General features: G+C 29.6%; 1 protein-coding gene across 1 annotated transcript in view; it reads right to left on the bottom strand.

The window, feature by feature from the left end:
- Positions 1-12,470, bottom strand: part of LOC117183065 — a 43,711-nt gene that overhangs the window by 6,779 nt on the left and 24,462 nt on the right. The window contains exons 9-11 of the mRNA XM_033376221.1: positions 7,761-8,092; positions 7,559-7,658; positions 5,408-6,236 (exon numbers count right to left, since the gene is read on the bottom strand). Of these exons, the coding sequence (XP_033232112.1) occupies positions 5,408-6,236; positions 7,559-7,658; positions 7,761-8,092 (1,261 nt within the window). The remainder of the gene's footprint in view (positions 1-5,407; positions 6,237-7,558; positions 7,659-7,760; positions 8,093-12,470) is intronic.

Genomic DNA, 12,470 nt, shown 5'->3' with positions numbered 1-12,470 from the left:
GGCTTACATTTTATAGGGGTATTTTCATATTTCGCGACTTTAAAGTTGCATTCGGATCGGCCATTCGGCCAAGTCCGTGCATCTTCGGATTAAGTTTTTGAGTTTCCATGGTTGCGTTCAAAACCTCAATCGGTAATGTTCAGATTCACCTGTTTGCCCTAGTCGCTATCAGTAAATATAGGCAATGTCAATTTAAAGTTTACGCATGTAATATTTCATTCACTTTATTTAAAACATATCCTGTCTATTCATAACATACCTTTTTTTATGCAGTAAAAATAAGCGTTAAACACCATTCACTCTTCGCCCACTGGAAGCGCAGAATATTATTACTATTTTATACTATTTGTCACTGAGCAGCTATTCTATAATGGTATTATCAAAGAAAAAAAATTACGTTTATTTCTCAATTCACATGTCTCACTTCATTATTAATTAAACACTTTTATTATTTGTAATTACTATATAACATAACCTATATTGTTTTGACACTTGTATCCGTTTGAAGTTTCGAACGCAACCATGGAAACTATCATAAACTTGATCCGAAGATGCACGGACTTGACGGAATGGCCAATCCGAATGAAACTTTAAAGGCGCGAAATATGAAAATACCCCTGTATAATGGCTTCTGCCCTGCTGTTATGCAATTCGGGTAGCATTCAACTCGCCATGTATGTAAGCCCCAGCGTGTCCACCCTGTATATATATAATGTCGCAACCGCTCTCGCCCACCTACCCTCAGAATCTGCGTGAGCCAGCAGTTCTAAGAAGGCTGAAAACAGGGTGACTGAAAGCGAGAGTTTGGTGTAAAGAGATTTTTCACGAAAATAAGGAAATATATTTATTTAAATAAAATTAATGCTGATACTTTATATTTGGCATTTTCAACAAAATAGAGCAACTTTTAACGAAGCAGTTAAATTTTAAACCCAAGAGATGAATCTTTAACTAAAAAACTAACCTCTAAAAAAGCAGTCCAACTTTCAACCTATTACCTTAATCTTCTACCAAAAAGGTCAATTTTTTACACAAAATAAAATTTCAACTAAAAATGGAATAGTCCAATTTGTGGATTTAAATAATGAATTTTCAACGAAAGAAATTAATATTTCAAAATAATAGTTCAATTTTTAATTAAAAAGGTGACTTTTCAACAAAAGAAAATTGCCCCCCTAACAAAAATATATAAATTTCCTATCAAAAAAATATCAATTTTCTACCAAAAAGAACAATTTGCAACCAAAAAATAAAATAGTCCAATTTCCAGTCAAAACATAGCTTTTCAACAAAAAAAAAACATATTTTCTAAAATCCAATTAAATCTGAAAGCAAAAGGGTGAGTTTTTCAACGCGAAAAGTTAAACTGTCAAAAAGATGAATTCTCAACGAAAAATATGACAGTTGATATGTCAACAAATTAAAAACAATCGAATTCAACAATAAAATTTCTATTAAAACAAAAAATAGAATAGTCCAATTTCTGATTTAAAAAAATAAATTCCAACGAAAAAAACTAATTTTATAAAAAATAGTTAAATTTTCGACTAAAAAGATGAATCTTCAACCAATTAATTAAATTTATAATAAATTCGTCGCACTTTCAATCAACTAGTTGATCTTTCAACCAAAAAAGATGAATTTTCAAATACATGAACTTTCAACGAGCTGGTTGAATTTCTAAATAAAAAGGATAAATTTTCAAGCAACAACAGAGTATTTGATTTTTCAGTAAAAAAATTTCAAATAACAAAAAAGCGAATTTTCTACAAAATAGATGAATTTTGAATCAGAGCGCTGTTGTTAAAAATTCGCTTTTTTTAGCAGATAACAAATATTTTTGCGGTGGAAGACTCGTCTTTTTGGTATAAAATTATACAATTTTCTGGAAAATTTGTTTCTTTTTTAGCTTTTAATATTTTAATCTTTATTTACATTTTTGGTGGAAGATTCATCTCTATGAATGAAAATTTTATTATTAATTTGAAAATTAATTGTATTAACTGAAAATTTATCTTTTTGGGTTGAAAATTGAGCTAATTGATTAAAAGTTGATCTATTTTGTTTAATATTCATTTTTTGGTTGAAGATTCTTCGCTTTGGCTCCAAATGTAACTATTTTGTTAAAAACTTGCTCCTTTTTTAGTTAAATTTTTCAATTAACTGAAAAGTTAACTAGTCTATTGTTAGTTGGAAATATATCTTTTTAAGATGAAAATTGAACTATTTCGTAGAAAATTCATGTATTTTATTGAAAATTCGAATTTTTTGGTTTCATATTTAAATACTTGTTTCGAAGTTAAACTATTTCATTAAATTGTTGTTGATTTTGCTATTGTTAAATGTTCATCTCATTAAGTGAAAATTAATCTTTGTAATGCAAACAATGAATGAAATTTTCAAGCAAAAAATAAGAATTTTGTAGAAAACGATCAAATAAAAAAAATGTAAAAACAAGTGAAATAATCCAATTTTTGGTAAAAAAAATAATTTTCAGTAAAAAAATTCTAAAATCCCATTAAATGTTCAACCAAAAATGTAAGTTTTCTACAGTGAAAGGTAAACCCACTACTAAAGAGACGAATTCTCAACGAAAAATGTAATAGTTCATATTTCAGAAAATTAAAAGCAATTAAGCTCAACAATGAAAATTTCACAACAATGATATTTCTACCAAAAGGAATGAATTTTAAAACCAAGAAGACGTATATTGAATAATGGGTGAAAATTACAAACCAAAAATAAGATTTTTCTCGAAAAACGATTCAATTAGTTTTCAAATAAATTTTTGAATTTTCAACTAGAAAAGATTATTTCTTTACCAAAAATGAGATAGTACAATTTTCAGTTAAAAAAAAATTAATTTTTAACAAAAAAAAGGAATTAAAAAAAATATGTGTATTTTCAAACAAAAATTAATAACTTTCTATGAAAAAAGACCAACTTCAATTTAAAAAATTGTCCAATTTTCGATTAAAAAAATAATTTTTTAAAAACTAATAACATTTTCAACCAAAAAGGTGATTTTTCTACCGTGAAAATTTAAATGTTCTACCAAAAAGATGATTTCTTAACGAAATGCGTAACAGTTCATATTTCAATAAATTAAAAGCAATTGAACTCAACAATGAAAATTCTACAACAATTAAATTTCTACTAGAAGAAATAAATGATCAAACCACAAAGACGTATTTTCAACAATGAGTTGAAATTAAAAATCAAAAAATAAGAATTTTCTACAAAACGATTGAGTTTTTAATAAAAAGTTATGAATATTATTGCTTTGAAAAACTCACCTCTTTGGTTTAAAGTGACACCATTTTTTAGAAAATTAGTTTCTTTTTTACTTTTACTTTTTGGAAAGTTCAAGTAATTTGCTTAAAATAAAATTACTTAATTATAAATTCATATTTTTGATTGAAATTTCATATCTTTGATTAAAAATGTTTAAATTTGGTAGAAAATTAATTTGACCAACTAAAAGTTAAACTATTTGATTTTTTTGTTGTACAAATTTTAACCATTTTGTTGAAAATTTTTTTCAACAATGTTTTAACGGAAAAATTAACCAGTTGGTTGAAAATTTATCTTTTTAAGTTAAAAATTCAAATAGTTCGTTGAAAATTCGACTTTTTTAAATTTACCTACTTGCTTGAAAGTGGAACTTCTTTATCAAAAACTTGTTTTCTTGTTTAAAAGTTCATATTTTTGGTTGAAAATTTAACTAGGTTAGAGAAATTTTTTTTTCTTGAAAGCAAATTTTTGTAACGGAAAAAAAGAGTGGAATTTTCAAGCCAAAAATTGATTTTAAACACTCATTTGAATTTTCAGCCAGGAAAAATTTTTCTACCAAGAGTCAATTTTGAATGAAATAAGCCCAAAACCCCCAAAAAAGTTTTAATATCCACTAAAAAAATAAAATTCTTAACCAAATAGTTCAAATTTTAAAAAAGTATTTGAATTTTCAATAAAAAGATGAAGTCCCAAACAAAAATATTAATTTTCAAACAAATAGTTGAATTTTTACTAAAAATGAGACATTCTTATCTAAAGAGATGATTTTTCACATCAAAAGGACTAATTTTAAACACTCATTTGAATTTTCAACACGGAAAGATTTTTTTGCCAAGAGGCAATTTTGAATGAAATAACCCCCCCCCCCCATATTTAAATTTTCACTAAAAAAATAAAATTCTTGACCAAATAGTTCAACTTTTAAAAATGTAGTTGAATTGTCAATAGAAAGATGAAGTCCTAAACAAAAATATTAATTTTCAAACAAACAGTTGAATTTGTTACTAACAATTACAAAATTTCTATCTAAAGAGATGATTTTTCAAACCAAAAAGACTTATTTTAAACACTTATTTGAATTTTCAACCAGGAAAGGTTTTTCTACCAAGAAAAAAATTCAACCTAATTACATCATTTTCAAGTCAAAAATATGAATTTTCTACAAAACAGTTGAATTTTCAACAAAAATTTGTATTGAACCGAAAAAACGAATTTTTAACGCAAGAGTTAAATTTTTAACAAAATAGTTGAATCCTGAAAAAAATCAGATTAATTTTCAATAAAATAGTTTCATTTTCAACTAAAAAAGTAATATTTTAATTTTTATTCAAAATATCAATTTTCAACTACAAAAAAGTGAATTTCTAATAACATATTTAAATATAAAACAAAAATTATGCATTTTAAAACAGAGAAGTTAATTTTTTAAATAATTAATTCAGCTTTCAAACAACTTGTTGAACTTTTATTTTAAAAAAACATTTATTCTGAATTATAAATGTGATAATTAATATTACAATCAAGAAAGGTTTTTATTTTAAATGAAAAAATTGAATCCAATAAAAAAGACCAATTTTCAACCAAATAGTTTTTTGTTTTAACCAAACACATTTTCTTTCAAAAGAGACGAATTTTAAATAATGAATTGAATTTCCATCCAAGAAAGATTTTATAGTCTGATAACGAAAAAATTCAAATTATATGTTAAAGTCGCAAGTATTTACATATAATTTCACTTAAATATTTTTACATGAAAATCCACGTAAATTTCCGCGTGATATTCCACATGCAAATCCATGTGGAAATTTACATACAATTTCACATAAATATATTTTTCTAAAAATCCACGTGAAAGGTGTCAAATTTCAATGTGGATTTACAAGTATCTGGATACATTAAGAAGGAAATCCACGTACACTTCGACATGAAATTCTACGTGGAAATTTACCTACAATTCCACTTACTTTTTTTTTTGTTGAAAATCCACATGAAAGTTGTCTAATTTCCATGTGGATTTACAGGTGGCTAGATGCAGTTACATTTCTACGTGAAATTCCACATGGAAATTCTTATTGGAATTCAAAGATGATATTTTCACCTGGATAAATCTCACCTTGAGTTTTCTGACTTCAGAGTACAATGCACCCTGACTGATTCATCTAAATTTTCGACCCTCGTTAATTCCCTCTCAGGAACATCACCTTCATTATCACAGTTACTACATCGACACCCAGCCGAACCACAAGGAAGAGGGTCCCGCTTTCTACAAAATTCAGATGTCTCTCCTCCAGACTTTTCAGGATCCATAGCCTGAAATTCTGCCGGAGTCACCAAAGTATATCTTCTCTGTTTGTTCTTCAGAATCGACTTCAGACAAAAATACGTCCTCGAGGTCGGAATCCTCTTAACAACTTCAGAAATGGGATTTACAGTCACTCTGCTCCTGCTACCAAAGTTTTTCGGAATAGCACCTTTTCGAATCGCCTCCTCTCTTGAGAGAGGAGTCAACTCAACCTGATCATCCAAAACCAAAGCCTCTGCTCTTTCAGATCTAGCTCTCATCTTTAACACATCCGTTTCTTCATTTTCTAAAATATTTTCTAAACTCCGGCCGTTTGTCCAAAGAAACTTCATCGAGAGATCTGAAAGTTCGGAATTCGCTCGAAAATCTGGTTCCGAAATGTCTCTGACAATCCTCGTTTTATTTTCGGAACTTTCATTCAATAATTCTAGGGAACTTCCTCTTGAAGACGCTCTCAAATTTCTTCCTCTTTCCTGGGAAAAAATTCGATTACATCCTAATTCACCAGACGACCTGTTGATTCTGTTAGGATCGCTCGCTGAACTTCTTAAACAATCAGCACAGATTTTCGGTTGGGTGCTAAAGGTGCAGTCACTCAGGCGATTCTTGATCTGGTGCCTCGTCGATAAAGGTTCTGATTCTGTGGGAATCATATTTTCAGATCAGTCATAAGAAATCTCTAGTTTCTTTTAACTAGTTATTGTAACTAGATACTTTTTTGTTAACGATAGAAGTAAAGAAGTTATTTTTATACATTTTTTTCATTTTCACCTAATATTCAAATTATGGCGGTTAATTTTCGAAGAAAATGGATTAAGTGTCGCCATCTAGCTTTCGTTGAAGACACTGACTGTAAGTAAATTCGTTTAGCATACTGCGTCAAGCGTCATTTTACTAGCAGAAGCTGCTGAAAGTAGAGGTCAAAAATCGTGAGGTCTGTAACACCCAGTGTGCACTCAGTGAGTAAAAAAGTAATTTTAGAGCAAATTTTTGTTATTAAAATTTTATTGACTTCTGTTTACTTTCTAACGTAAATATATCATATGAAGTTAAATAATTTTTTTTCTCGATTCTTTCATACTTTTTTTCTGTGTAGATGGCTTATAACTTACGGCAGCGCGTCATGCGAAACCAGACTGTGGATGTGTTCGATAACTGTGCAAATAAATATCTTTTTTGAAAGCACTAATGTTACAATATTTTTTTCATGATATTACACTATTATAAAAGTATAGTCATAAATTTTCAGGTTAAAATAGTTAAAATTGCGTGACTTATAAATTTTTAAGTAAAAAACCCATTTACTCACTTTTCTAAAATAATTTTCTTAAGAAACTTAAATAAATGGCTATGAAATCAACTCTACCTTATAAAAAAAAAACCTTAAACTATATTGGATAATTTTATTGTGACAAAATTTGCAATAGGGGTTAAACAATACTTGATTAAATACGCTGGGGTGTTAAACACCCACGATGCACTTTACCGTGATTTTTACCATGTATGCACTTTGAGAGTTAAAAATAAAGAATAAACAGGGCTGCTACAACTACTAAAACGTAAATAGGTAGTTCTAATCTTCCCCTCCCATACTTTCCCTCCCCAACACCACCCATTACTTCATCCTTCACTTCTCTTCCCTTCCCCAACTTCTTCCTCTATCTTGCTCATTTCAACACATTTCCCTTCAATTCCTTGAGCTCCGTGAGCTGTTTTTGTGAGTTGTAAGTCATGAGTGTGGATTGTGCGCTATAAACTATCATTTATTTCTTGCGAACTGTGAATTGTTTGTTGTATGCTGTGAGTTGTAGGTTTTGTGTTGTGAGCTGTGCATTATGGGTTGTGGTTTGTGAGCTGCAAGTTGTGATTTGCGGGTTGTGAATTTTGAGTGTTGAGTAGCAATCTGTGGGATGTCAATTACGAGCGGTGTGTTGTGGAGTGTGATCTGTGATTTCTAGGTACTAACTTCGAGATTTGGGTTACTTATTTGAGTTGTGAGTTGTGAACTGTGTGTTGTGATCTGTTCGGTGTGAGCTTTCAGCTGTAGACTGTGGATTATCAGCTGCGAATTGTAAGTTGTGGAAAATGAGCTATGGATTGTGGGTTTTCAGTTGTACATAAGCAGCTGTGAGTTAATGGTTTAGAATTGTGGGCTGTGAGCTACGATTTGTGGTTGTGTACTTTGAGTTGTGAGTTGTGTATTGTGATGCAGGAGCTGTGAGATGTCAGTTCCGAGCAGCGAGTTGTGGGTTGTGAGCTGTGATTTTTGGGTTGCGAAATTTTGAGTTTTGGGTTCTGAATTTTTAGTTGTCAGTTGTGGATTGTGGACTGTGAGTTGTGCGTTGTGAGCTGTTGAGTTGTGGATTATGAGCTGTGAGTTTAGGGTTGCGAGTTGTTGGTTGAGAATTTTGAGTTGTGAGCTGTGATTTGTAATTTGTGATTTTTGAGTTACGAGTTGTGGATTGTGAACTGTGGGTTGTGGGACGTAGTTACGATCTGTTTGTTATGGTTTGTAAGTTGTGACTAGAGAATTGTGGATTGTGTGCTGTGGCATGTTAGTTGTAATCTATAAGTTGTTGGTTGTGAGCTGTGAGATGCGTTGTGGGCTGTAAGTCGTAGGTTGTGAACCGCGTGTTGTGAGCTATTGGATATGAGCTGTGTCATGTAGGTTGTGGGTTCTTAGCTGAGAGTTTTGAGCTGTGGGTTGTGTGTTGTAGGTTAAGAATTGTGACTTGTGAGCTGTGATTTTTGGTTTGTGAATTTTTAGTTATGAGTTATGGATGTGAGGTGCGAGTCATACGGTGTCAGTTACGAGCTACGAGTTGCAAGTTAGGAGTTGTGAGTTGTAGTTTTTAAACAGCTGGTTGTGAGCTGTGAATTCAAGGGTTTGAAAATTAGGTTGCGAGCTGTGTGTTTTTGGCTGTGAGTTGTTGATTTCAAGGTGTTAGTTTTGAGTGGTGAATTGTGAGTTGTAACTTGCGGGTTTTGGGCTCTGCGTTGTGGATTGTTAGCTATGCGTTGTAACTTGTGGTATGTGAGTTGTGATTTGTGGGTTTTGAGCTGCAAGTTCTGGAGTTAAGCTGCTGCGACTTGAGGATTGTAAGAAGTGAGTTGAAGGTTCTGAGCTGTGCGTTTTGTGCTGTGAGTTGTAAATTTGTGTTTTTGAGCTGTGTACTATCAGCTGTAAGCTGTGAGTCGTGGGTTATGAGGTGTCGACTGACAGCTAAGCGTTGTGAGCTGTGATTTGAGGGTTGTTAGCTGTGAGTTATGGTGTATAATTTGTGAGTTATGGGTTATGAATTGTAGATTATGATCTTTGAGTAGAAGGTTTTTAGTTTGCGTTATGGGCTATGAGTCGTGGATTGAGCATTGGGCTTGTAAGGTTTGAGCTGTGATTGGTGGGTTATGAATTTTGAGTTGTGATTCGCTAGGTGTGGAATGATAGTAGCAAGTTACGATTCGTGAGTTGTGAGTTCTTCTCACTTCCCCTTGTTGAAAAAAGTACGACGGACGGACACCTGACATAAATTGTAAGGGTTGGTGCCCGAGGCTACGAAACCTTAAAAATGACCTATTCATACCAAAAAAGTGATCAAAAGTTGTTTTACCATATATTCTTTTCATTTCAAAAGAATTCGATAAGATCAGCCCCCTGCATCGACGTTAGTTCACAAGTACGATCAAGTGAAGCGTGGAGGCCAGATGGCGCTGGGAATCTTTCCAGCCTAAATTTATATGCCAAGCATAGGAAACATTAGTGAAAAATTAATTTGATTAATATTTTTCGCTATGGCGTTCTGTTTTATGTATGACAAATTAAAGTGTGAACATTGTTTAAGTTTTACTACTTTAAAAGCTTGCACTAAAATAACAAAAATTGGTGGAGTGCGATGTGTTACTCCTGCATGTAAATATTAGGTTATGACAGCTACTCAAAAAATTTAATTTCTTTTATGTGCCAGAATGTAAAAAAATTTTAGAGTCTGAAAAAAGCCATCTTTAGAGATTTTTTTTTGTAAAACCCGAAAGCGGCATGCGCGAGATATTTTTTTTATACAAGATATTTTGTGGGCGAAACACGATTTCAGAGGATGGAGTCACTGTTCTGGAAGTTGCAATAATTTATTGTTTAATTTAATAGTCTTAAAATTATTGTTGTTTATATAATAATTGGCCATTAATATCTTAATATTTTTTTTTGAATTGTTTGTGAGATATAAAATAATATCTTTACATATAAATATGCATTGAAAGTTAAATAAAGACAAAGTATTTTAATAACAGAGTGGCCGTTTTAATACAAGAAAAAAATTCCCGGGTTTTTCATGGTTCTGAAACATTTTTCACGGCCAATAAAATTTACATGTAAAAAATTGAAGGTACTAACACTTTTTAATTTAACAATTTTTAATAAAATGCAGAAAAACTGCAAAATTTAGAATTTTTAACTGTTAGAAATTAATGAGTTCAAAGATTCAAACAAAAATGGTAAAAATGTAATTCACGTTATCAATTTCAATGCCCTAAATGAATGAATCAATTAATTTTACATTGTTTGTATTATATTATTTTATACAATTTTAAGCTAGAAACGTTAAAAATTGAAAAACTAAATCGAAAAAAAATAATACTTCTTAAATTACAAGTTAAATTATTTTAATTTTAAATAGAAACATCCTTGAAAAGCTTCAAAATTTGATTTCAAAAATCTTGAGAAATCTAGACTTCTAAATCTCTTTTGAAATAAACCGAACTTTTCCTACAATTTTTAGAAAATCCTGCAAATTTAAAAAAAAATTCTTAAAGTCTTCCAGATTTTTTCTTAATAATTTTAGAAATCTTATTAAATCTTCTTGAATATTTTCTTTAACAAAATTTCTAAAATGTAAAATTATTTTCAATTTTTCTAGGAATCTTAAGGAAATGTTTTTATTCTTGTAAAGCCTTTGTCAATTCTTAAAAAGATTCTAAATTTTTTTTAATCGCCAAAAATCTACATTTTGTTTTAAATTAAATCATTTCAAGTTCAAAATTAATTTTGAAACTTTTCAAAACTTCTAAATACCTCTTAAATTTACTCAAATTTTGTTTACAAATTATAAGTGTTCAATTATTATATATACGTCAAAATTCAACACAATGACTTACAAATAAAACATTCTTTAATTAGAACAATTTAAATTGTAACGTTAAAAGTTTAATAGTTCTCCGAAATTCTAGAAATTAAAAGCTTTCTATGTAAAACAATTCAGTTTCAAATTTTTTACTTTTAAATATTTGGCGAAATATTTCTAACTATTCAATAATTATTCTTTTTCTCAGTTAAAAAAATTTTTAATTGAATAGATTATAATCGTATATTTGGGACTGAAACAATATTTCATAAAAAGTATATTATTATGAAGTTATTTCTAAATCTGGAAATTTTTAAATTTTGAACGGAGTTCGAATCGTTTTTTTTTTAATAAATTATTGTTCCCTTTTAATGCTTAGAGCACATGTATTAAAAAACTTATTTAATTAAATATGCAAGTATTCAAGACTACATATTAAAATTCTTTAAATTAAAATTGAAAACTTAAAATAGAAAATTTTTAAAGTAGAAGATTTTCGGATTACGCATTATAAACTGAATGATGTCACAATTGAAAAAGATCAAAATTCAACTGAGGATTTAAAAAACTGTGGAAATCAAACTAGGAGAGAACTTTTTTTTCTCTAAAAATTTGTAAAATTCCGGGTCAAAAAATAAATTCACTGTCATTTCTCAGTTTTTCATATTTCCCGGGCTAGCGGATGCCCTGAATAATAAATATGGAACATTTCATCTTAAACTCAAACGATATCTTATTTAAAAATATCTGGTGTTTTAATAAACAATATTGAACGTTTTATATGAAATTGAAACTACTTTTATTTAAAAAAATTCTTCAGTGTAAATATAAAAAATGGAATAAAAACTGTATATTTATGAGAAATACGGAACATGTTATCTTGAACTGAAACGATATCTTTATTTTTTTAATTCTTTCATAAAAAGATAAGAAAACAAATAAAAACTATACCTTCTTAATTTATTTATTTAAGTTTTTAAAGTTAATTAATCCTTCAATCAATTGATTAATTCGTTTATTCCAATAAATCATCTGTTATTGTATTAGGACTACTGTTGCTAATGAATTATTTATTTATAGCAACATCTGACATTGTTAATTCTTATTATTTTTTATAAAATAAATTTGTTGTTTACTATGCTTTTTTTCAAACTTACTTTTTACAAAACTACTTTATATAAATTTGATAGACGTATTTGGAATTCAATAATAAAATTTGATATAATTATAAGTTTAATTTTGTTTCTTGAGTTGAAACATACTTTAAATTTAGTTTCTCCAAGTTACGATTGAAACATATCACAAGTTCCCGCAGCTAGAAAAGAATATTTTAACGATTTTTTTCACTTACTATTACTCTCATATTTAATAAGATATGGAGATTTAATTATGCTATGCATAAAACCGACTGTCATTACGAATAATATAAATTAAATTAATTTCGAACTAATTTTGCCTATTCCTGCCATGTAAAAACAGGCTGGAAAGACTCCCAGCGCCATCTGCGCCGCACGCTTCACTTAGCCCACTGGCGAACTAACGCTAAGGTACAGTCGTTGCAGGGGACTGGGTAAAATTTATAAGAATTCCAGATTAAGGGCATGTGACACAGCTAAATACCTATATTACCGACCTCACTTTTTCGGTTCACTGAATGTTTTTTTGAACCTAAGAATTTTTTTTGTCAATAAGATATCGAGCTGAAACTTTGGAAGATTTATTAGAGTACAATAAAGTACGTTTAGGTACTGCATTTTGGT

This window comes from Belonocnema kinseyi, chromosome 2 (assembly GCF_010883055.1).
Source record: "Belonocnema kinseyi isolate 2016_QV_RU_SX_M_011 chromosome 2, B_treatae_v1, whole genome shotgun sequence".
Classification (NCBI taxonomy): Eukaryota; Metazoa; Arthropoda; class Insecta; order Hymenoptera; family Cynipidae; genus Belonocnema; species Belonocnema kinseyi.
This window is presented reverse-complemented; position numbering and strand designations above follow the sequence as displayed.